The 26,225-nt window shown below is 40.3% G+C and overlaps 1 protein-coding gene across 1 annotated transcript in view; it reads left to right on the plus strand.

Annotated features, from left to right (window-relative positions):
* The first annotated feature begins 3,083 nt into the window (after positions 1-3,083).
* Positions 3,084-26,225, plus strand: part of METAP1D (methionyl aminopeptidase type 1D, mitochondrial) — an 83,088-nt gene continuing 59,946 nt past the window's right edge. Inside the window, 3 exon segments of the mRNA XM_031451652.1 lie at positions 3,084-3,110; positions 3,112-3,426; positions 3,429-3,528. Coding sequence (XP_031307512.1) covers positions 3,084-3,110; positions 3,112-3,426; positions 3,429-3,528 — 442 coding nt within the window.

A 26,225-nucleotide genomic window follows, 5' to 3' on the forward strand; every position in this document is an offset into this window, starting at 1 on the left:
ATTACTTTTCTTCAAAAAAACACAGAGCACTGACACATTTTCTCTGAGGTTCCCCCAGGATTATCCAGTAACACATCCATTGTTGTATCAAGTGACTGGTAAAGGAAATGATAGGAAATGATATTCTGCCAGCAAGCTGGCTAAGAGAATGCCCTAGAAACTTTCTGCCTGAACATACAATCATTTGAAGCTGGACCCTAACTTTCCAGGGGTCCAATCAGCTATTGAGACAGGTCCCTGTTATACAGGCAGATTATGTTTATGCAGAAAGAATGTCCATTTGACTTAAAAAATGTAAATAAATAAAAGTATTTCCTCATACTAAAAGTGAACAAACTGCAGGGTAGTTTTGGAAATCTTCTTAAGCCATAGAGTAGAATGCTAAGAAACGTTCCTGAAATCAAATCAAAGCGCTAAGTTTTCTGATTCAGATGGCAAAACTGAGGAGCAAGTTCAGGAAGGGAGAATGAAGGCATGAAGGTACCTGACTTAAAGGCAAGCCCCATGGAAGCCAGGCAGCCCCAGGGCACCAGTTCCCCCTCCTCCTCCCTCCCTACCCTCCTCTCCGCCCCACCGCAGGCCACAGAACCTGCCCTGTGCCCAGCAGGAAATACATTATTTCAGTTAGTCTTTTGTATTCATACGTAATAACTTTCTTCTATAGATATGTAAGTACTTTAGTCTTTCTTTTACAGTCTACTTTTTAAGCATCTTGAATTACAAGTAATCTTTCTAAGCATTTAAAAAATCTAAACTTGTGAAACAAGTTTCAGGATGATGTATTATAAAGCAAAATTTAGTTTTAAAGGGATTTATTTCATGTAGCATAATCCCCAGAGCATTTTAAAATGTGAATTTAAATTACAAACATTCAATATCTACACTACAGAAACTGATCATTTCAACTTTATCACAAACTATATACAGCTTTTGAAAAAGTTCCGTAGTATAAGTCTATAATAAAATATCATGTGGAAGGAAGAAGGAAAAGCTGACTTTTCAAAAACGAGAATATCAGAATTTCTTTCTTTAATGAAAGATTAAAAGATTTTAAAAGATGCTAATAACACGATCTTTTAAAAACCAAGGTAAAAATCTATAAAACAATAATCACAATTAATACAAATACTTCAACATTGAAGAAGGAGTTTTTGGACACAGAAACTGAAGGTATTAAGAAGTTATGCTTTATTTCTTGAACCCTGGTTTTGAAAAATCATTCAACTTTTAATTCAGGAAACACAAGTACACAATCTGAATAATGGTGGGAGTTCAAATTGGTGAAGTGCCACAATATAATGAACCTTCATTTCACAAGTGGGCAGAAATGGAGTAGAGAAGTGAGTCAGTAATGGTTACTCACCTAAGTCAAAGCAATCTAGTGCCCTGAAAACCCAGGATCACAGATGCTAGATTGCCAGGGATCTTAGATGTCAGAGGTCTAGCCCTCTATCCTGTGGGTCAGGATGCATATGTATCATACATGGATGATTTTGGAGGACACATGCTGGCAGTTCTTAATCTTTCTAATGGCAGAAGGGTGTGATGAAAGATGCTAAGTCAAGGATCAGTGGACAAGCTATCACCTGTGCATGTTCACATCTGCTTTACTTCTAGCTCGTCCTAGCTATCTACATTCTATGCTGAACTTAGTGGGGATTTCCTCACTGCATTCTACTATGTCCTCACAGTGTTTCCTTTTCCTTTCCCTTCTAGTTGCAGGGGAATAAATCGTGCATTTGTTTTCCAAGGATTGGCTGAACTGAATCACATGAACATGTGTTCTGTTTCAGATGTGTTTGAAACTGGGCTTAACTGCTTTCTGACATTTCTCTAGGGACTTCAAGGTCTCTTTTCTCTGCACAATTCCTGACACTCTGTGCTCTGCTGACTCTCAGGCTCCTTTTCTACACTCAGATTATTGGCTTCAGTTACACGGAGGAGTTAAAAAAAACTCTTTCTTTGGAACTGGCCTGTGTTTGAAAAGGTGGGGCTTGAAATAATCGGAAAGAGTACTTTCTCATCCTTGTACATCTTATTTACCTCAGTGGAAAACATTTTTTCTTTCTTTTGAGTGACCCAAAAGCATACAAAACTGGGTCTCCAAGAAATAGATGTGTCCTCTAATGAACTATCCAAATTCACTCTCTTTAAAAGTAAAAATATCAGGACTATGTAGTCATTAAAAAGAATGAGCCCTAGCTAAGTGTTCTGAGATTTGATGTTTTTGATGAGTGGAAAAAGCAAGCTGTAACAGTGAGTATGTGATTCTGCTTAAAAGATTTATACATATTTGCCTGTAAAAGGCATGGAATGACGCACACAGTGGTTGGCTGAAGGGTAGGCTTGTGGTGTGTAGAGCAGGTGAGGAGGAAGGGGACTTAAGCATTTTTTCTTTACTCATTTCTGAATTGTCTGGGTTTTTCACTGAGTGTGTAGTTAAATTAAATTCTTAAAAATTAATTAGGAGACATCACACACATTCACCAAGAATCCTTATCAATCTTTACTGCATGTAAAGTCCAGGAAACTGTTACATTCTTGCTTTGACTGGGTCCACGGAGAGTTCAATTCCTTCACCAGACATTCCTTGATTATCAGGCTTTTTGCTGGGTACCAGGCTACCAAAATGGATAATACCTGGTCCATGATAGGATGGAAATCTGCCCCAGAACCCAGATAAGAACAGGGAATTTGGTAAAAAATGGGCACCGTCATCACTAGGGATACATCAGCTCCCTCACTTGACTCATAATTGGCCTTCCGTAGGCTTCCTCGTTTGGCAGAGCAATTGGCAGACGTCATCCTCTCATTCTTAAAAGTCAAATTTAGGATTAAGACTACTTAATACGGCTGCGCGAGGTGTCCTTGGAGAAAGAGAAGTCCCTTGAAGATAATAACCACTGTGGTACCCAGAATAGATTTTGCAGCTGCACATAGATCCTGTTTTATCTCTTTTCTCTGCTGAGTAATGTAGATTCTGGGACAGCAACGGGGCAGCTGGTGACTTTGAACCAAATTTTACCTTTCAACGGAATCCAGGGAAATAATTTGCAACAAAGTGGCAGACGATGCAAAGTACTATGTGGAACACTAAATTGTGCTTTATTTTTTTCCTCCCAACTTTACGTTTCCATGCACCAAAATGCTGATGCTACAAATATTGGATGCCAGGCTTACCTGACAGGCTTCTTCCATCCCACCTGGGCGCGGGGGCTCAGAGCGAACGCGCGAACCGCGGCTGGAGCCCGCCTCTCGCCGCCGAAGCGCGCTCGGCCGGCCGCGGGTTCCCCTGCTGGCCCCGGTGCCGGAGCCGCTCAGCCGCTGGGGCTCCCGCAGTCAGCCCCCGGCGCGCACGCGCGCTCCCCTCGGGCGGCCTTGGCGCCTCGGGTCTTCGGCAGGGCGGCGACTGGACGGCTCCAACGGGAGGGGAGGGGGGCGGGGCGGGGCGAGAAGCGAGCGCTGGCGGCCACGTGACCGACGCCAACATGGCGGCGCCCAGAAGCGTCCACCTGCTGATCCGTAGAGGTAAGCACCTGGAGGACAGCCCCGCTGGGGTTCGCACTGTCTCTCACTCGCTACGCAACCGGGTTCAAAGGGATACAAGTCCGCGTTCAGACTTGTTCAGATACAAGTCTCGGTGCACAGGAATGTGCTTTCAGTTCTGCGGACACACACGGGCACACACAATGACATACTGCCACAGGAGCAGACACACACGTGTTCATTTGTCAATCGCCTAGATTACGTCACTGTGTGGCATCTATTCGCAGTCACTCCTCGAGATTTATGGGACACTGTTTGAAGTTTTCTTCCCCCACGTCAGTTATATGATTCATGTAGCAAATGTATTTATTCTGGCTGCGGAGCAACGAACCTACGGTAACTGAAATGCGCTTGGACACCCAGTTGACACAGGGAAAGCAACCTGTATTTGCTGTATCTGGTGGCATGATAGAACATGTCTTTGGGGAAACTTGCAGTTGTGATTATTCTCTTCCATTGGCTTAAAGTTAAGAAGAGAAATTATGCCTGGCAAGCTTTCAGTAGGTGTTATCCTTGGGTGAGTAGTGAGATTTTAGTAAATGTGCAAGTACTTTTGCAGGTGACTCTTTGTTGGACTTGAACCTGTTTCTGAATCTCTGTTGATGAGAAGTAGGAAGTTGTTTTAAGAATAGGGGGAGAGGGGAATTAAAATATTTTGAAGGACTATTTTGGTGTCAGCGTGTAGGAACCACAGTCCTGTGAGACTAGTATTATTTTCACAGTAAATATGTACCGTTTATTTAGTGTCTTTTAAATACATGACACTGTGTTAAGCACCTTACGTATGCTAGGAACCTTTTAAAACTCAGTTAGGTATTACTTTGTTTGCTGATGAGGAAAAATGAGACAGAGCATTAAGTAACATGACTAAGATTGTACAGATTGTAACAGGCAAAGTGGGCATTACAACATGACTGATTTTTTTTTTAATGATTTATTCCTCTGCCCTTCATGGCATGGTCTCTTCATAGAAATCTACGTACAAAGTTCAAACGAGACAGGACAAGTATGATGAGCGTGTGTGAAAAGTAAAGGGGAAGATGTGTTTAGAGAGGAGGGAGGTTGGTAGGCGAATAGACCTTAGTATTTAGGTGTTAGTGGAGATGAGTAAGGAGCCACAAGAAGATTTGAGGTGAGAAGTGTGCAAAGGGAAGGTGATGTAGGCAGTGTTTCTGACTGGTTGGATGAAAGAGTGAAGTACAGCCTTGTGAAAAGAGCACCAATTTACATCTCTTAAGATCTGGGCTCCAATCCAAATTCTATTTACTAATCAAGTTACTTTTTTGTTTCCTCTTCTGACAAGAAATAATGGCGTTTAGACTTCTTTTTGGTGCACTGCACATAATGATGAAAAAGGATCTGGGTAGATAGTCAAGGTAGAGGAGGAACCAAAACACACACATATGTATTACATGCACACGTATATATGTATACATATGTGTATAATCTCTTCGCAGATTATAGGTAGAACATATTAATAATTTTTGTCACTTGACGATTTTGACAAATGGTGGTTCAGACAATCTTGGAAAAAGCTATAGAGATGGCTGTAGTAACCCATCCCACTATACCCAGCAAGAGGGTTATCTTCTGACTAGAAGAGGGGGATATTCTTACTAGAAAGAGGGAGGGAAAATATGTCATCAGAAAGAGATTTAGTGGTAGGGAAAGGCTCTTTATGGACTATCCATAGCTGGTTTTACACTGCAGATAGTTTGTCCTATACTACTTGCTCTCTACCCCCAGAGTTGAAAATAAAGGGTAAATTTATGAAGGGTCCTCTTTCCTCTTCTTCCCTTTCACCTTATTTTATTTTATTTTTTATAACATTTGGGGTGGTAATTAGGTTTGTTTGTTTATTTAACGGAGATAAATGGGGACTGAATCCAGGACCTCGTGCATGCTAAGCACACTCTCTACCACTGAGCTATACCCTCCCCCCTCACCCTTTTTGATTGATGTAAATTAACCCATCGTAAATCTTCATGTGCCAGGATTTATCATCAGCATCTATGTATATCTTTCTCCCCTGGAAAATGGGAAGAAGAGATTTTTTTAACCTCTTAAGAAAGGTATAAGTTTTCTCTCATGACTCTCCAGTACATTGTTGCTTTACTTACAGTACACCCTTTATATAGTAGTTACCTGCTTCCTCTCACCATCACTAGATTGCTAACTCTTGTTGAGCAGGAACTGTGTCTTATCTATCTTAACAAACACAGTACCTGGCTCAAAAGCATACTGAATTGAGAGGCTGTTAATACTTGTTCTCCTCTATCATGGGCTAAGGGCTGGGTAGAAACTATAAGAAGTGACATTGAAAGGACAGATTAGTCTCTTGGAACCTAGAGAGCAGGTAGCAAGAGCCTTTTAGGGGCAAAAGTATTCCTTGGTATTAGCACTGGCAGGAAATCTCAGATCAGATGCGTAATCCCTACCCCGGGGCCCCAGGAGCTCTCCCCTTGCTCAGTCTCTCACTGTCAATCCCCGCTTTACTGGAATCCTTGTTCCAGCTCCTGAAGCCACTCCATAAGCCCAGTGAGTATCGGAAGGAATGAGGAAGGCAAAGAAGGGGGCATATTTTCTCCTTTACACTCATGTTCCTTTTATGAGCCAGTCTCTCCTGGCTTGCCTCCTGTTTCTCTGATTTCCCCATACTCTCACTAGGCTCTTCTTCTATTAGGTTTATAAATATCTGTATTCCCCAGATTCCTTTTAAGCCCTTATTCCAGTTTCCTCTCCTTGTTGTCACCAATCAAATTTACTAGCAAATCTATATGATTTTTTAGAACAGTATCCCCTGGAACTGGGCACGAGGCCTCAGTGCCAGCTCTCTGTTAGGCATCATTTCCTAGATGTCTCACAGGCCCCTTCAACTCAACAGGTCCAATGCAGAAATGAATATTGTTCTCCATGCCTTCTGCTCCTCTGCATATAAACTCTGTCTCCATGAATAGTCTCACCATCTGGTCAGTACCTAAGTGTAAGCATTTAAGTTCTTTTGGTCTCCACCACTGCCTTCAATGTCTATGTCCAGTGAGTCAGTAAATCCAGTTTCTTGGGTCCCTCCAGTTTTCTGCATGATCTTCACCATCCCTTGTAACTGGTCTCCACCCCAGTTCATCTTCTTCCCCACAACCAGTTTGTCCTTCTAAAATTCAGATCTGATGATGATGCTTCCCTACTAAAAAACTTCTAAGAACTCTTCATTGCTGAGATAAAGTCTGAATCCCTTAGCATGGAAAGATAACTCCATCTCAGTCTGGCCTCAATTTATCTTTTTCGCCTCACCTCCTACAAGTTTCCTATCCTCATATATCTGTTAAGGTTTATCATTGTGTGCCTCCTTAATTGCTTTATCTGCAATGTCCTTTTTCACCCAGCAAACCATTCATCCTTCAAAGCCACACTTAAATGCCATCTCTCCTTTGGAGCTGTCTTTGCTTCTGCCCAGGCTAACCTAACCCAGTCTGCTTACATAGCACTCAGGGCATACCTTTATCACAACACTTACCACCCTATATCAAAGCATGTACACTTATCTGAACAGTATTTGTTTACAACTCTGTTTCTTCTGCTAGAATGGGAGCTTCTTAGAGACAAAAATCTTTTCTTCTCCTCTTCATCTCTGTCTGCCCCAAACCTGAAACACAGTGTGTGCATACAATAAGTACTCAGTTTCATAACTCAATTAAAGATCTTTCTGAATGTGACCTCCTGTAGCAATATTTGTGCACAAAAGTTATATGGTAGGCCTAAAGAATAATTTATCTTAAAATCTCAATTCTCATCATATGACAGGATAGTGACTTTTTTCCACTTTTCTCTCTCTCTCTCTTATATTCCCTGTCCCTCCAAGATTATTTTAAGGCATTTTTACTTCTGCGTGCCTTTGTGAGCAATTATGAGAATTTCATTTGAGGTAATTTGAATTATGAGTCAGACTTATCAGAGATAATTAGAAAAAGGAGGCTGAGGTGGGGGAAGGGAAGAAATCTAAAGGAGAAGGGCTTGAGGCTTAAGCAGTGTAGTCATGGGAGAGATAAAGGAAGCTGATGGAAGTAAACCCTTGGACATAATCACTATCCTGCTGTCCTTCCACAATCCATGTAGAGGGGACCGAAGCCAGTGAGAGCAGAGGGGGTAGATTGTGGGCAAGTCCAGCAGAAAGTCTAAGAAAGGCACAGTTGGTGAGGGTGTGAAGTAGTTTGGCCTTTCCAGAGGGCTGTATGGCAATGAGTATCAAGGAGTAAGGTATATACACTTTTTACCTAACAATTCTGCTTTTAGGAATTTATTCTAAAGAGATATCTAGAATGATGTTCACCCAAATGTTCATAGCTGTTATTTCCAGATGGTGAGATTGGACTGATTTTTACTTTCTTTATACTTGAAGTATTTGAATTTTGTACATTGAGAAGGTAGCATTTTTATTTTCCAAGGCAGTAACTTTTTTTCCAACTGTACTAAAAAGCAAACAAATACAAAAAGCATCAAATGTTCGAATGGACCAAACCCAAGGGAAAAATGTCTTTTATTATGCACACCTCTTTTACTTTGCAACAAAGCAAAATGTCTATATAATTTATAATACAGGAAAGGAACAAGGAATCAAGATTTCCATGATCAAAGATTGGTAACTGGAAATTACTTATGTATACTCACAAGAATTTAAGATGCATGTAAGTCTGCTAACATTTTATTATTCTTGTTTTTATTTTAACAAATGTAAAAAATACTTACAAGTGCTTCTGTTCACTTGTGACTCTAAGGCCATAGATTCTTCCACTGAGAATTCTCTTACCATAGTGGTTTTTCAAAAATTTAACCTCCTAGTTAGGGGAGGGGCTATTTTACATCCTAAATTAAGCACTTTAAACTTTGGTCAACTGACCTGAGATCCATACTATTTTGTGTAGCTTCTGTAGGGAAATGTACCCACAGTTTCGTCAAACCAGCTTATAGAATTAAACCTTTGGGATGCAGTCCATGGGTGTTTTGGAAAATGCTAATGTTTATAAGGAGCTTCATGGGACTTAAACTATTCATGTTTATAGCCAGAGAATGGAAGTGGATTTTTGCTATATGATATATTTTTAAACAAATACCTTTCAGCTCTATTATAATATGGCTTGTTACTACATACATATTAACAATACTTAAGGTATACTTAACAATCAGATCATGGTCCTAAAGTCTTTAAAGTCAGACTTGTCCATCAAGTCATATAAGCTCTTATGTTTTCCCTTTGCTTGAAATAGCTTTCTGTAGCACTTAGTTCCTGTCTCCCAGTGAAATTATGACATTTTAATGCAAGTACAGGGCATGTGGGCCCTCAGGGATGAAAGCTATGGAGTCATTTTTTAAAAAAGAAAGATGTTGACCTGTATTTGTTGACGTGGAATGATATCTACAATATATATTATTTGGAAAATGCAAGCTATAGAGTGATTTACTATACTCTAATTCTGTGAAATCAAATACTGATATTTCTATGTGTGCCAAAGTGTATAACATACATACACAGAGAGAGAGAAAAAGGCAGGGGGTAGGGAATGGCATTCGCCTAAATAAATATTCACAGTTTTCTTGAAATGGCTACGTCCCCCAAGCCTTGGGAATCTTTGAAAATGCAGAGTGGATGCTACATATCTTTGGGAATTTGGCAGAGGTGGGAGGAGAATAATATATATGCAGAATTTCATTTGGACGTCATCTTGTTTTCCAATTAAAACAGTTTTTTTCTTGTAGAGATTGGATTTTCTTTTTTCACTTTTGAATGTGGAGAGTTTGAAGCATGCAGAGAAGTAGAGAGAACAGGACATAACTCATCACCTACTTAGAAAAGTCATCAACCTACAGTGGCTCTTGTTTCGTCTTTGCTGCCAGCTGCCTCCCCTCCCCCAAGCTGGATTATTTTGAACTACATCTCAGATATAATTTCATCTGTAGATTTTTCATTAGGTACCTCTAAAAGCCAGGAGCCTTTTTAATTTTCTTCATAGATTGTACTTATGGGTTCTAGAATTTACATTTGGTCCATTTCTCTGTTGAGATTTCTCAGCTGTTTTTTCATGTCTATCTTTTCCTTAAGTACTTGTACATACATATTTGTAATAGCTGTTTTAAAGTCCTTATCTGTGAATCTGTCATCTGGCCGATCCCAGAGTCTGTTTCTGTTTTATTGACTGCTTTTTTTTTTTTTCCTGATTATGAGTTACGTTTTTCTGATTCTTCACATGTTACTTGATACATGATTGTATATACGACATAGACTTAATACCTTGTAGAGATTATATTACTTTTCTTTAAAATATGTCAAGTTTTGTTCTGACAGGCAGTTAAATTGCTGCCAGATCTTTTTGATTCTGCCAGGCTTGCTTTTATTCTTTGGTAGGGTGCATCTCTTTGTTTTGCTCTTAGTCCTAGAGTGTGGCCCTTGCTCTAGTGCAGAGTTCAGCAAACTTGTTCTGTAAAGGGACAGATAGTAAATATTAAGCAGTGTAGTCATGGGAGAGATAAAGGAAGCTGATGGAAGTAAACCCTTGGACGTGGGCCCTGCGGTCTCTATTGCAACTACTCAACTCTGCCAATATAGTGCAAAAGCAAAAGAGACAGTATGTAAAGAAATGAGCACAGCTACGTTCCAATGCAATTTTATTTACAGAAAAGACAGTGAGCCGAGTTTGGCCCACAGGTTTTAATTTGCCCACCTTTCCTCTGCTGGTGCGTAATTCTTCCTCCTGAGATCTCAGTTCATCTTTCAGATCCCCACTGAATGCCTGTGGGCTAAATGAGGTCTGTCTGCTCTGAGTGGGCTAGGACTTCAATTTCTCCCAGCCCTGCAACCTCTGGAATCTATGTTCAGCTCTCAGCCTTGCAGCAGCCACTGTCTGGTGGACCTCTCTCTCTTCCAGTCTCCTGCCATACAAATTCCAGCTGCTTCAGCAGCCAACCCTCTGCTCTTTGCCTCCCTTAACAGAACAGCCAGGTGCTGTGCTTGGCTTGGGCTTCCCCTTCAAGTGCCACATTTGGGACGGTTTCCTCGGGCAGAATACCAGAGCCAGTCTGAGTTCACCTTGTGTATTTATTTACCCTCAAGTTTCACTGTCCTGCCTTACTTAGTCAACAGCCAGTGCCAAAAAATAGCTTCTTCACATTTTGTCGAGTTGGCTCATTGTTTAAGGCAGGAGGGAATTCTAGTACCAGTTACACCAAAATGGCTAGAAGAGGATGTCAATTTTTTTTAACCAATAAGTTTATTTTCCCACTTTTCTTTCTTTTTTTCTTTTTTTATTTGTTTTTTTTTAACATTTTTTATTGATTTATAATCATTTTACAATGTTGTGTCAAATTCCAGTGTTCAGCACAATTTTTCAGTTATTCATGGACATATACACACTCATTGTCACATTTTTTTCTCTGTGAGTTATCATAACATTTTGTGTTTATTTCCCTGTGCTATACAGTGTAGTCTATTCTACACTTTTGAAATCCCAGTCTATCCCTTCCCACCCTCCACCCCCCTGGTAACCACAAGTCTGTATTCTCTGTCTGTGAGTCTATTTCTGTCCTTTATTTACGCTTTGTTTTTGTTTGTTTGTTTGTGTTTGTTTTTGTTTTTTAGATTTCACATATGAGCCATCTCATATGGTATTTTTCTTTCTCTTTCTGGCTTACTTCACTTAGAATGACATTCTCCAGGAGCATCCATGTTGCTGCAAATGGCATTATGTTGTCGGTTTTTATGGCTGAGTAGTATTCCATTGTATAAATATACCACATCTTCTTTATCCAGTCACCTGTTGATGGATATTTAGGCTGTTTCCATGTTTTGGCTATTGTAAATAATGCTGCTATGAACATTGGGGTGCAGGTGTCATCCTGAAGTAGATTTCCTTCTGGATACAAGCCCAGGAGTGGGATTCCTGGGTCATATGGTAAGTCTATTCCTAGTCTTTTGAGGAATCTCCACACTGTTTTCCATAGTGGCTGCACCAAACTGCATTCCCACCAGCAGTGTAGGAGGGTTCCCCTTTCTCCACAGCCTCTCCAGCATTTGTCATTTGTGGACTTTTGAATGACGGCCATTCTGACTGGTGTGAGGTGATACCTCATTGTAGTTTTGATTTGCATTTCTCTGATAATTAGTGATATTGAGCATTTTTTCATGTGCTTTTTGATCATTTGTATGTCTTCCTTGGAGAATTGCTTGTTTAGGTCTTCTGCCCATTTTTGGATTGGGTTGTTTATTTTTTTCTTATTGAGTCGTATGAGCTGCTTATATATTCTGGAGATCAAGCCTTTGTCGGTTTCACTTGCAAAAATTTTCTCCCATTCCGTAGGTTTTCTTCTTGTTTCATTTCTGGTTTCCTTTGCTGTGCAGAAGCTTGTAAGTTTCATTAGGTCCCATTTGTTTATTCTTGCTTTTATTTCTTCTAGGAGAAAATTTTTTAAATGTATGTCAGATAATGTTTTGCCTATGTTTTCCTCTAGGAGGTTTATTGTATCTTGTCTTATGTTTAAGTCTTTAATCCATTTTGAGTTGATTTTTGTATATGGTGTAAGGGAGTGTTCTAGCTTCATTGTTTTACATGCTGCTGTGCAGTTTTCCCAACACCATTTGCTGAAGAGACTGTCTTTATTCCAATGTATATTCTTGCCTCCTTTGTCAAAGATGAGTCGACCAAAAGTTTGTGGGTTCATTTCTGGGCTCTCTATTCTGTTCCATTGGTCTATATGTCTGTTTTGGTACCAATACCATGCTGTCTTGATGACTGTAGCTCTATAGTATTGTCTGAAGTCTGGGAGAGTTATTCCTCCAGCCTCTTTCTTTCTCTTCAGTAATGCTTTGGCAATTCTAGGTCTTTGATGGTTCCATATGAATTTTATTACGATTTTTTCTAGTTCTGTGAAATATGTCCTGGGTAATTGGATAGGGATTGCATTAAATCTGTAGATTGCCTTGGGCAGTGTGACCATTTTAACAATATTGATTCTTCCAATCCAAGAGCATGGAATATCTTTCCATTTTTTAAAGTCTTCTTTAATTTCCTTCATCCATGGTTTATAGTTTTCTGTGTATAATTCTTTCACCTCCTTGGTTAGATTTATTCCCAGATATTTTATTACTTTGGGTGCTATTTTAAAGGGGATTGTTTCTTTACTTTCTTCTTCTGTTGATTTATCGTTAGTGTAAAGAAATGCAACTGATTTTTGAACGTTAATTTTGTAACCTGCTACCTTGCTGAATTCTTCAATCAGCTCTAGTAGCTTTTGTGTGGACCTTTTAGGGTTTTCTATATATAGTAACATGTCATCAGCATATAATGACACTTTTACCTCTTCTTTTCCAATTTGGATCAACCCTTTTATTTCTTTCTCTTGCCTGACTGCTGTGGCTAGGACTTCCAGGACTATGTTGAATAGGAGTGGTGATAGTGGGCATCCTTGTCTTGTCCCAGATTTTAGTGGGAAGCTTTTGAGTTTTTCACTGTTGAGTACTATGCTGGCTGTAGGTTTGTCATATGTAGCTTTTATTATCTTGAGATATGTTCCCTCTATACCCACTTTGGCGAGAGATTTTATCATAAATGGGTGTTGAATTTTATCAAATGCTTTTTCTGCATCGATTGAGATGATCATGTGGTTTTTGTCCTTTCTCTTGTTGATGTGATGTATTACACTGATTGATTTGCGTATGTTGAACCAGCCTTGTGTCCCTGGGATAAACCCCACTTGGTCATGATGTATAATCTTTTTTATGTGTTGTTGGATTCTATTTGCTAAAATTTTGGTGAGGATTTTGGCGTCTATGTTCATCAGTGATATTGGCCTATAATTCTCTTTTTTTGTAGTGTCTTTGCCTGGTTTTGGTATCAGGGTGATGGTGGCTTCATAGAATGAGTTTGGGAGTATTCCCTCCTTTTCAATCGTCTGGAAGAGTTTGAGAAGGACTGGTATGAGTTCTTCTTTGTATGTTTGGTAGAATTCCCCGGTGAAGCCGTCCGGTCCTGGACTTTTATTTGTAGGGAGGTTTTTAATTGCTATTTCTATTTCCTTTCTAGTGATCGGATTGTTCAAGTGTTCAGATTCTTCTTGATTCAGTTTTGGTGGACAGTATGTTTCCAGAAACTTGTCCATCTCCTCTAGGTTATCCGGTTTGGTTCCATATAGTTTTTCATAATATTCTCGTATGATATTCTGTATTTCTATTTTGTTTGTTGTAATTTCTCCATTTTCCTTTCTTATTTTGCTAATTTGTGCTCTCTCTTTTTTCTTCTTTGTGAGTTTGGCCAGAGGTTTGTCGATTTTATTTACTTTTTCAAAAAACCAGCTTTTGGTTTGGTTGATTTTTTCTATGGTCTTGTTAATCTCTATTGTATTTAATTCCTCTCTGATCTTTATTATTTCCTTCCTTCTGCTGCTTTTTGGGGCTTTTTGTTCTTCTTTTTCTAATTCATTCAGGTGGTGGGTTAAATTGTTTATTTGAGATTGTTCTTCTTTTTTGAGGAAGGCCTGTATCGCTATAAACTTCCCTCTTAGCACTGCCTTTGCTGTGTCCCATAGGTTTTGAGTGGTTGTGCTTTCATTCTCATTTGTCTCAAGGTATTTTTTAATTTCAGCTTTGATTTCCTCATTGATCCATTGTTTTATCAATAGCATATTGTTTAATCTCCATGCTTTCCTTTTTTCTCCTTTGTTTCTCTGTTGTTGATTTCCAGTTTCATGGCATTGTGGTCAGTAAAGATGCTTGAGATAATTTCTATCTTCTTAAAATTGTTGAGGTTTCTTTTGTGCCCAAGTACATGATCGATCCTGGAAAATGTTCCATGTGCACTTGAAAAGAATGTATATCCTATTTTTGGGGGGTGTAATGCTCTGAAAATATCCACCAAATCTAGTTTTTCTATTGTAGTATTTAATTTCTCTGTTGCCTTGTTTATTTTCTGTCTGGAAGATCTGTCTAGTGATGTTAATGCAGTGTTAAAATCTCCAACTATGATTGTATTCCCATCAATATCCCCCTTTATCTCTGTTAGTAATTCTTGTATGTACTTAGGTGCTCCTATATTGGGTGCATATATATTAACGAGTGTAATATCCTCATCATGTATCACTCCTTTAATCATTATAAAATGTCCTTCTTTATCTTTCTTTATGGCCTTTGTTTTAAAGTCTATTTTGTCTGAAATCAGTACTGCAACACCTGCTTTTTTGGCTTTTCCATTTGCATGGAATATCCTTTTCCATCCTTTCACTCTCAATCTATATGTGTCCTTCTCCCTAAAGTGGGTCTCTTGTATGCAGCATATTGAAGGTTCTTGCTTTATTATCCAGCCTGCCACTCTGTGTCTTTTGACTGGAGCATTTAGTCCATTAACATTTACAGTAATTAATGATAGATGTGTGTTTATTGCCATTTTGAACTTATCTTTGCAGTTGAATTGGTATATCCTCTTTGTTCCTTTCTTCTTCCTTTTGTGGTTTGGTAATTTTCCTTTGTATTATCATGGATTTTATTTAATTTTTGTGACTCCTTTGTAAATTTTTGGCTTGTGGTTACCCTTTTTTGTAAATCTATCAACCCATTACTATAACTGTTTTTATTAAACTGATAGTAACATGATCTCAAACCCATCCTACTGTTAAAAAAAATTAAAAAAGAAAGAAAAAAATATTCTATATTTCCCTGCCTCCCTCTCCCACTTTCAGTGATTTGTATGTCTTCTTTTATAATTTCATGTTTACTTTATTTGTAATTGATGAGTTATCACCTTTCCAGTTGTGTGTTTCTCATTTCTGTAGCATCCTGCTGCTTTTCTATTTAGAATAGCCCTTTCAATATTTCTTTTAGCATGGGTTTAGTGTTGCTAAACTCCTGCAGCTTTTTTTTTTTGTCTGTGAAACTCTTTATTTCTCCTTCTATCCTCAAGGATAGCCTTGCTGGATAAAGGATCCTAGGCTGCATCTTTTTTTCATTCAGGGCTTTGAATATATCTTGCCACTCCCTTCTGGCCTGTAGTGTTTGTGTAGAGAAATCAGCTGAGAGCCTTATGGGGGTTCCCTTGTAACTTACTCTTTGCTTTTCTCTTGCTGCCTTTAGAATCATTTCTTTATCCTTGACTCTGGCCATCTTGATTATGATATGTCTTGGTGTGGGTCTACTTGGGTTCTTCCTGTTTGGGACCCTCTGAGCTTCCTGTACTTGGATATCTGATTCCTTCTTTAAGTTTGGGAAGTTTTCAGTCATGATTTCTTCAAAAACCTTTTCAATCCCCTTTGATCTTTCTTCTCCTTCTGGGACCCCTATTATGCAAAGATTGGGACGCTTTATATTATCCCATAGGTCCCTTATGCTATTTTCATTATTTTTTATTTGCTTCTCTTGTAGTTCTTCTGAATGGGTGCTTTCTATTGCCCTGTCTTCTAGATCACTAATTCGTTCCTCTGCTTTATCTAGTCGGCTTTGCACAGCTATTAGATCATTCCTCATCTCTGTCAATGAGTTTACCCATTCTACTTGGCTCTTCTTTCTAGCTTCAATTTCATTTTTGACATATTTTATATCTCTAAACACTATCTCTTTTAATTCCTTCAGCAATTCGATCACCCCTTTTTTGAAATCTTGATCTAGTAGGCTATCGATGTCTATTTCGTTGATCTTTCTTTCAGGGGATTTCTCTTGTTCTTTTAATTGGGAAAGGTTTTTCTGCTTCTTCATCTTGCTCATACCTCTTTGGCACTGTGGTTTATGGAGTATCAGTTGTTTATTTTGGTCCTTAAGGATTTTATCTATCTGATGCGTATTTAGGAATAGAACTTAGGAAAAAAAAGAAAAAAAAATGAGAGAGAGAGAGAAAGAATTTTAAAAGAAGGGAGAAAGAGGGTTTGAAAACAGTGTATAATGAATAATAGAAGAGTGAGTTGAAGCAGAGTATTAATTGGGTTGAGACGTCCTTTTAAAACCTTTACAAAAAAAGGGGGGGGGGAGATGAATAGATGTATTTGAAACCTGCGTCTAATCAATAGCAGGACATCAAAACCCAAGAGAAATAGAAATGAATTAAGAAGTAAAGATTAAGAGAGTAATAGAAAATAGAACAGGTAAAAACAGATTTAAAAAAAAAGGGGGGGGGGTTGTCGGTGTTCTCCTGGAGTCTGTGTGCTTTTAATGTGAAGTCTTTCTGTCTTCGTCCTGTTTTGGAAGCTCAGCTTGCTGTTTTCAGAGGCCCTCCGTTGGCGCCCTCTTCTGTGCTGCTCCCAGCACCTGTCGGCAAGCAGATCGCGCCTCCTCCTAACACTGGGTCAGGTGCAGCTCTCTGCTGTGGGCGGGCGGTTCGCTGCCCCTCCAGATGCCGCAGTCAGATGTTGCAGACTGGCCGGGTAGGAGGGCGGGTCGTGCCCCCTCCCAGCACCTCCGTCAGGTGCTGTGTTCCTGCCCGAAAGGCGGGGAGCCGCTCTTGCTCTACCTGCGCCGCCGCCCGTAGCTCCACTGCTCTGTGCGGCTGCGCGCCCCGCCCTGGTCGGCGCCCCGCGGGTGGGCTCGGGGAAGACCGAGGGACAGCCCTGTCCCTGCTCCGAGCCAAAACCCAGCTCCTTGTTTGTCTTTGTGGAGCAAGTTCTCTGAGGGACCAGGATGGAAGGATCCTATCTGCCCCGGGCTGCAAGCCAGTCTCAGTCTGGCCTTTGAGGCTGCTAAGCCCTTCAGTGCGATGCAGGTTTCGCCCCCGCCTCCGCCTGAGTGCTAAGCGCGGAGGATATGGCGGCTGTGCCTGAGCCCCGCCTCTCTTCCCCCGAAAACTTTCCGCGGGTTTTCAGAGATGGGGGTGTGCACCCTTCCCCAGAGAGCACATCAACCTTGCTGTTTTATGGAGGGCCCAGGTTGTTCTGCCCTGTGCACCCACAGCCACAGCGCGCAGCCCCTTGCGTTCCCCCGGGGCCGCCTCCGTGCAGCCACTTCCGTCCTCCGCCCGGCTTGTGCAGCCTGGCCCTGCCCGCCGCTGCCGGCCCGCGTCTCAGGCTGGGTGTCGGGGGGGACGCTCTGTGCCCGTTTAACTTAGTTCTGTTAGTCAAGGGCTGCTCTGTACAGATCCGAGCCTCGGAGGCTCCCCCTCCGTCCCGCTGGCCTCTCATTTGGAGAGGGGAGACCGGGCGAGCGAGCGCCAGTCCTCCTTTGCCGCTCCCTCCCCGCGGGACCCGTCCCGCGCTGCTTTGCCTTTTGTTCTTTCTTTTTTCCTTTTCTCCTACCAGATTTTTGGCGTCTTTATCTTTTGAAGAGGGCGATGATCTGTTGGATTTCCACAGGTGCTCTGGTTGGCTGAGTGGGTCTGTAGATGTGGGTCTTGGTGTATTTGTGGGAGAGGGTGACCTGCGAGCGTCCTTCTACTCCGCCATCTTCTCCGGGAAGCCTCTTTCTTTTTTTCTTGAAATTTATTTGTTGAAGCAACTGATTAGTCTGTCTACCCTAATGGAACTTTCCACATTCTGGATTTTGCTGATTGTATATCCAATGGGGTCATTTAAAATGCTCCTCTGTAAACTGGCAGTTAGATCCAAGGCCCGACTTGATTTAGGTTAGACTTTTTTTGGCAAGAATACTTACTAGAGTGTTGCTTTTTGTGATGTAAGTGGCCACTGGTCATCATTACTTGCCTCCATTAACTCATTAAGAGTTTGCAAAATGGTAATATTTTAATACAGTCATTCCTTGCTGATTTATTAGCTTGAAAATGTCCACAGAAAGAACCTTTATCATCAAGTATTTGATTACCCTGATAGACATCATCCTGAAAAGAAAAGTTAAATTGTTTGGTTTGTTCTCTGTATTTATCAGTTTTTAAAATAACAGTTTATCCTCCAAAAATGAGCAATGAGTTGTTGTTTAGAATCACATGGATTTATTTTTAATCATGTATCTGCTTCTTTAATTTTCTGAAAGTATATGAAAGGATCATGCAGTGTTGAAGTATAATCCTAAAGCAGGATTTCAGGATTAAAGATAGGAGAGCAAAAGCTATTGATAGAAATAGCATTGGAAAAAAAAAAAAAAATTAGGGAATTCTTACTATAACTTAAAAGTAGAATATTATAGGGTGAGAAAAGATTGAACATCCCCCAGAGTCCGTTGCAAGTTGAGTCTTATGGTATTAATCATTCACATTATAGCAGGAGGTTCAGTTTTGCACCTAGTACAATGTCAGATTCTGTGCTTCGAATAATATGCTTCTTAATATCCAAGGAGTGATTATATATCAGAAAAGGCAACTGGGTAAAGATCTGATTTTGGGTCTTGTCTCTACAACTTATTAATCACATGAATTAAAAAAGTAACAATTTTCCACCCAACTTTGCTGTGAACCTAAAGCTGCTCTAAAATTTAAGTCTATTAGAAAAATAACTTAGCTTTTCTGAATTTCACTTTCTTCATCTGTTTAAAAAAAGGGGATTAAGACATTAAGTGAGAGAGCCTGTGAAAACACCTCTCACTAGAAATGTCCCTTTCCTTTTAGCAGATGTTCTCCATTGATTGAAGCAATTACAAGGAAACCTAGATTCAGGGGAGAGGACCTAGAGTCCCTCTTCACTGGATAAGGGTCAATGAATCTTGACAGTCTAAGGCTGTTTCTTGAATATGAGGAGGAGGGAGAGAATGAACTCCCAAGTATATGCAAAATTTTGTCTTGTGAGCTCTTCCCTAAAGGAAAATATGCAAAGCTTTCATTAATTTCTCAGAATAAGATGTAATTTGGAAAAAAATAGCATTTCCTTTAATATCAGTGTTCTTTCATACTCTTCCCATTGAGCAGTGAGGTCTCTGTCCCCTCCTCTTGAGTCTAGACTGTTTTGTGACTACTTAAACCAAGAGAATGGGGGAGGTGATGCTGTGTCTTTCAAGGCTGTCATAAAAGGAGATGCAGTTTCTGCCTTGTTCACTGGAACAGTCATGCTGGGAGCCTGAGCTGCCTTGTAAGAAACCCAACTACCCTGGGGCTGCTGTGTTGTAAGGAAGCGAAGCCATTTGTAGAGGATACTGGAAAGTTACCCTGTCAGGAGACCTAATCTTTGAGTCATCCCATTGCAGGCACCAGACATGTGAGTGAATGAGCCTTCAGATGGTTCCAGCCCTCAGCCATAGAGTTGTCCCCAGCCTTCAAGTCTTCTTGACTAATCACCTCAGATATGCAGCCTCAGACTTTCATTTCTGAATTCTTGACCCAAATAATCCATGAGCATAATAAAGTTGTTAGGTTTTTAAAAACACTGTTAAGTTTTGGGTAACTTGTTACACAGCAATAGTAACTAGAATAGCATATAATATCTAAGAGCCAGCGACAGATAATTTTCAGTGGAAAACCTGAAGAACCACTTGTAGGGAGTACTTGCAGGCAGGCAGTAACAAAATGCCTCTTGAAAAATTTGAAATCACTACACACAACAAAGATAGCTTATCACCAAGTATTTATAATTTACTCATAGTCTAGATGAAGTTTATCAGTCTGGAGTCATTTTTATCTTAAGTGATATTACTCAGCATCACAGCTAACTTTCCTTATTTACCAGTTTTCCAGGAGAACAGAGCTAGACTGAAATAACCCAAGGTCAAATGTGTCAATATAGAAATATCCAATGAGAAAAGCAAAGTAAGAATATTAATATTAGGCAGAATAGAATTTAAGGCAAAAGTCATCAAACAGAACAAAAATGTTAATGGACCTTTTCTCTTTCTACTCACTCACTATCCCCCTAATGATCTTATCAGTCCTATAACTCTGATACCCTATTAAGCTGTTGACTTCCATATTTATGCCCCAGCAAGACCTTTCTCCTAAATTCCAGACTCATACATCCAGCTGCTTACTTAACATTTCCAGTTGGATGTCTAATCGACATGTCAAAATCAACATGTCCAAGACTGGATTTCTAATCTTTTTCCTCAAATTTGCTCCACTCCAAAGACTTCCCTACTTTAGTTGATGGTAATTTTGTCCTGTCAATTTCTCAGACCATAAACATTCTAATCAGCCCTAGTTCCTTTCTTTCTCTCACTCTGTATCTAATCTGTCAAGATACCCCATTGAACATTGTAAAATGACTATAACTCAATTTTAAAGTGTTTAAAAAAAAGAAAGAATAAAGAAATCCCATTGAATCTACCTTTAGAATATAATCAGAATGCATTTTTGTCACCCCACTGTCACCACCCTAAGTTGAGTCATTATATCTTACCTGGATTACTGCAGTAACCCCCTACTGGTCTCCCTGCTTCTCCCCTTGCCCTCCTATACTGGATTCTCAACACAGCAGCTAGACTGATCTTTTAAAAATGTTAAGTCAGGTCATGTCATTCCTCTGCTCAAAACCTATTTTACTCAGAGTAAAACCGAAGTCCTTATGTTCTCTAAGGCCTTACTCATCGCACTTGCACTTTCTGACACTGTATGATTTACTTATTTGTCATGCAGGCTGTTGCCTGCCTTCCCAGCTAGAATGTAAGTTCTGCAGAGAGAAGGATTTTTATTTGTTTTGTTCCCTGCTGTATCCCAAGTACCTAGAACAATGCCTGGCACATAATAAGCGTTCCATAAAGATTTTTTGAATGAATGAATGAAAAGAGGCTAGTTAATGGTGATACAATAAAGTTACTAATAATGAATCTTCATGAGTTGAGTAACATGTTAAAATATATAAAGCCAGAGCTGTTAGAAATAAAAGGAAAAATGGATAAAACCACAATCATAATAGGAAATTTTAGCATGCTTCTAATTTGGCAATTTAAGCAGACATAGAAAGGTTACTGGGTTTCAGAATGTTATAACTAGTAAATTTGATCTGATATTAAATTCAATACCTTGGATTAAGGATTTTTTTTTACAAATATACATGAAATAGGATAAAAGTTGGTAAGCTATGCCACTAAAAACCTCAGTAAGTTCTAGAAGGAAAAATTGTGTAAGCTGCATTCTCTGATCACAAAGCCATATGCACAAATTAATGGGGAGAGAGAAAAAATTTGACCCAAGTGTTGTAGAAACAGAAGGAACCTGGACAGCAGAGGATGTGCCATTTACACAGTACTGAACTTGGAATACACGGTTCTTGTCCTCCATGAGTTCACAGTCCTTTGGTGGAATCAGACATGTAAATCGATTTTGCAGGAGTAAGAAGGATGCACAGATACAGGTAAATAAATGGTGCAATGGGATCACCCAGTAGAAACTGGGGAGGCTTCACCTTCACAGAGAAGAAAATTGGGCTGATTCCTCCCGTGCAAGGAGGGCCTGGTCAGAGGAAGGAGTCTAGAAATAGAGGCGGCCTCTTGTCCAAAGTCAGAGAGAGAGGTGAGAGCCTGTGCAGCCTTCTGGAACTCTGGTTAGTTTAATATGACAGGCAAGTAAGGTGAGAACTGGGGAGTGGCCAACGGGGAGGTTGGAGAGAGCTACTTTTGGCAGTAGAATATATAGGATTTGGGGACCACCTGAATGGGACACCTGAGGCATGTGTGTGAGAAGGGGTGAAGATAGCAGAATCTTGCTCCCTTAGGGTTGGAGGGAATCATAGACATGCATGCAGGTAGTTTTCAGCTGGGAGAAGAGACAGAAAATTGTAAATGCTCCTGTCCCCAATTACTTCTATTTCTTTCTGTACATTTTTGCAGAGATTAGAAATGAAATGAGGTAGGGGATTGGGAAATAGGAGGAAAGAGTGATAAGGGATAATAGAAGGATTGCCCAGTAGTGTTGAGATCCAAGTGTAATTAGAGACCATGTATTTGTAGTGGCCCCATTCATTGCCACTGTGTGATTGTCTCCAAAGGGGCATCATCCTGTGTGTGTAAGAGTGAAGGTAGATAGTTGGATTGATTGGAATTTTCCAGGTGGATGCCCTGGAAGGACCAGGGAGTTAGAGAACAGGGAGTGGGGGTTAGCAAGAGAGGGACTGAATTAATGAATTCTAGAGTCTAGCCTAGGCTGGAAGTTTCCCAAGGACATGGACCTTGTCTATTTTGTTTGTTTCTGAGCTTATTTTTATTACAATGAATAATATAGAGTGTAAAAGTTAAAAGAGAAGAGGCTGATAATTTTGGGGGGAAAAGGAGTTGTTCTAAGATGAAAATTTCCAACAAGAGTAAATAACAGGTATAGTGGAAATAAGGGTTGAGGAAACTGTAAAGTTTGAGAGTGGCAGTCTGGAGTTTCACAATGGTGCTGACTTCTGAACTAGGTCAGATGGTTTTTAGTTTGATTGGAGAAAAAAGCCTAATGCATATAACAACGCAAAACAGTATGATAGTGCTCTGCGAATAAGAAGAAAGAGAGAGAATTTGGGGCTGGATTGATCACTTCACAGAATTGGGCCTTAAAGGGTGAGTAAGGTGGTCAGCAGAGAGGAGGAGGGGTGCAGGAAGGGCATTCCTAAGGGGCTAAGGCAGGGCAGCAGTGGAGAAACCAAATGAATACAGGAAAAGTCAAGACATATTCAGAGGGTTCTGGAATAGAGGGTTTGGCTGGAGCTGAGAGTTTGCATGGGAGAGTTAAGGAGAGGAAGATTAATAATACATGTTAGGGCCGGGTCGTGGACTACCTTGAAGGCCAGCTGAGGGTTTATCTTATAGACAGCAGAGACTCATGAAGGTTTTTGACACATTAAGTGAAATGGTGTCTCTGTTTTAACCTGCTGCTGGGGGTGTCCTGGGTATATTGAAGAGGGAAAGCCACTGCATCACATCGGTTAGGAGGTAGTGGTAGAAACAAAGTGATAGGGGCCTGAATTAGTGCATTGACTGGAATGGAAGGGAGGGATGGATGCAAGAGAAATGATACAGAGGAGAGGGACCTGGTGGTTGGAAAGGGGACCTGAGGAAGGAGAGGAGCTGTCAAAGCAGAAGAAGAGAGGGAAGAGAAGAGAAGGAATTGGCAAAAATGAAGAACCTAGTTAGAAAAAGTGGTTCAGGAGGAAATTTTGGGATGACTCAGTAAGGGTCAGTGAAATTGGCCACTTGGAAGTCATAGTGACTTAGACCAATATTTTAGCAGTGGACAGAAAGATGAAAAGTGATGGTGATGGCTGTAGAGAAGTGTGGAGATTTTTGGTTCTTTTTTTTTTTAATGACAATTTATCAAGATATAATTCACAGACCATGCAATTCATCTATTTAAAGTGTACAATTCCATGATATTGAGAATATTCATAGAGTTGTGCATCCGTCATCACAGTTTTACATTTTCATCACCCCCAAAACAAACCTCTTACCCATTAGCAGTCACTCCCCAATCCTCCTTCCCTACCAGCCCTAGGTAACCACTAATCTATTTTCTGTCTCTATAGATTTCCTATTCTGGACATTTCAAATAAGTAGAATCACACAATATATGAGCTTCTGTGACTGGCTTCTTTCACTTAGCACTGTGTTTTCAAGACTTACCCTGTTGTAGCATGTATCAGTTCATCATCCCTTTTATTGCCAAATAATATTCCACTGTATGAGCTATCACATTTTGTTTATCCATTCATCAAATGTTGGACATTTGGGTTATTTCCATTTTTTTGGCTCTTATGAATAATGCTGACATTTGTATACAGATTTTGTGTGGACATGTATTTTGTTTTCTTTTTGCCATAGAGACCCTGGATATGTTTGGAAACAGGGGGAAGGAAGGCAACTCGTAAGGAATAAGGACCACTGGAAATCCTGGAGATTGGGGGGCTTCCCAGAGACAGAGCAGGCCTGAAAGAGGTGGAAAGGAATGGAAGGAGGAGAAGGGGGAAATTTCCCCTTGGAAGCAGGGAGAGTGTCTCTGCTGCAACAGGAGTGAAGGAAGTGGGGATTTCTTTTTCTAGGAATGAAAGTGCTTTGACAATATATTTTCTGATTATAGAAGTAATATGAAAAAGGCTGTATAAAAAGAGGCTAAGAATGTGGGTTCTCAGGTCAGGCTGCTTAGGTTTGAATCCTGCTTCTGCTGCTTATTAGTTGTGGAACCTTGGAAATGTTAGCTATCCAAGCTTCAGTTTCTTCATTTTTAAAATGGAGATGAGACAGGTACTTACCTTACTGGGCTACTATGAGGATTAAAAAAGATAAATGAATAAATGTTTTGACTTGAAAAAAAAAAGATAAATGAGTAAGTGTTTTTAACTTGCAAAACAAAATGCCTGTGCAGCTGTTTTAGTTACCTACTGCTGTGTAACAAATTACCCTAAATGGCAAGTGCTTACTATGTCACAGTGTCTGAGGGCCAGGAATCTGAGTGTGGCTTAGCTGGTGCCTCTGGCTCAGGAGCTCTCAGGAGGTTGCAGTTGAACTGTTGGCTGGAGCTGCAGTCATCCCACCACTTGACTGAGGCTGGAGGACCTGATACGAAGCTCACCCCAATGACTCTTGGCAGGCCTCAGTTCCTTGTGGAAACTTCATTTTCTTGCCACCTGTGTCTCTCAGTCGGACTGCTCACAGCATGGCACCCTGCTTCTTCCAGAACTGGTGATCCAAGGAGGCTACCAGAGTGCCCATGGCAGAAGCGACAGTCTTTTATAACCTAATCTCAGAATTGACTTCCCATCACTCCTGCTGTATGCTGTCGATCACACAGACCAGCACAGTGTGGCAGACCAGGGTGTGAATGCCAGGAGGCTGGGTCGTTGGGGACCATCTTGGCTACCACAACAATCTTAGCACAATGTATGACACATAATGAGCCCTTAATAATTACAGTTGACCCTTGAACCACATGGGTTTGAACTGCAGAGGTCCACTTGCACATGATCCACTTACATGTACAATTTTTTTAGTTGTAAATATTACATTGCTGCATGGTCCGCAGATACTGAGGGCCGAATATTTATACGCAGATTTTTACCTGCAAGGAAGGTCAGTGCCCTCAACCCCTACATTGTTCAATGGTCAACGGTAATCATTGTGAAAATATTAAGATGTTATAGAAATGTATAAAGAAAAAAGTAAAAGTCACTCACAATCTCACCATTTAGATAGAATTGGCATTTCTAAAATGATTTTCCCCCTTAAGGAGGGCATTACATTACTAGTAATAATATATCCATGATTTAAAAAAATTTCTTACACATCCACAAGAGAAAGATTCTTAATTACTGAAATATTAACTTAGGAAAATTAACTTTTGAGATCCTTTATTTCTCATGTTTGGAGTCTCTGTATCACACACTTGTTTATCCTATTCAGCATTATGGTAATTCTAAATTTAGGGCATCATATACCCTGTCTCTGTCATCAGTAAGATTATGATTTTCCTATAAGATCAAGTAGAAATAGGTCACAGATGAAAAGAACACCCTTGCCAGACTCCCTGCCAACTGGCTGGTGCAGCTGAAAACCAGCCCCTCTAGGAACTGATGTTACAAAAAACAGCTCCTCTCTGTGGTCTCCTGTCATTTCTCCCCTGTTTTATGCTCCGTGAATAGCAGCTGTTCAGGGCACTGCCCAGCGAGTGCAGGGCGCTACAATCAGAAATTCGAGGGAGCAACACAGCAGGAGAAGCCTGGGGTGGAGGGAGATCCTGTTCTGGTGATAAACAGTGAGTAAGTGGAAGACATGACACACATCTAGATAGCAGTGTGATGGCCCATTGGGAGGCTTGTGAAAGATTATCAATTACCCAGATTTAAAAAAAGAGAAGGCCCCCTGAAGTCTCTTTCACCGGTAG

This window comes from Camelus dromedarius, chromosome 4 (assembly GCF_036321535.1).
Source record: "Camelus dromedarius isolate mCamDro1 chromosome 4, mCamDro1.pat, whole genome shotgun sequence".
In the NCBI taxonomy this organism is placed as follows: Eukaryota; Metazoa; Chordata; class Mammalia; order Artiodactyla; family Camelidae; genus Camelus; species Camelus dromedarius.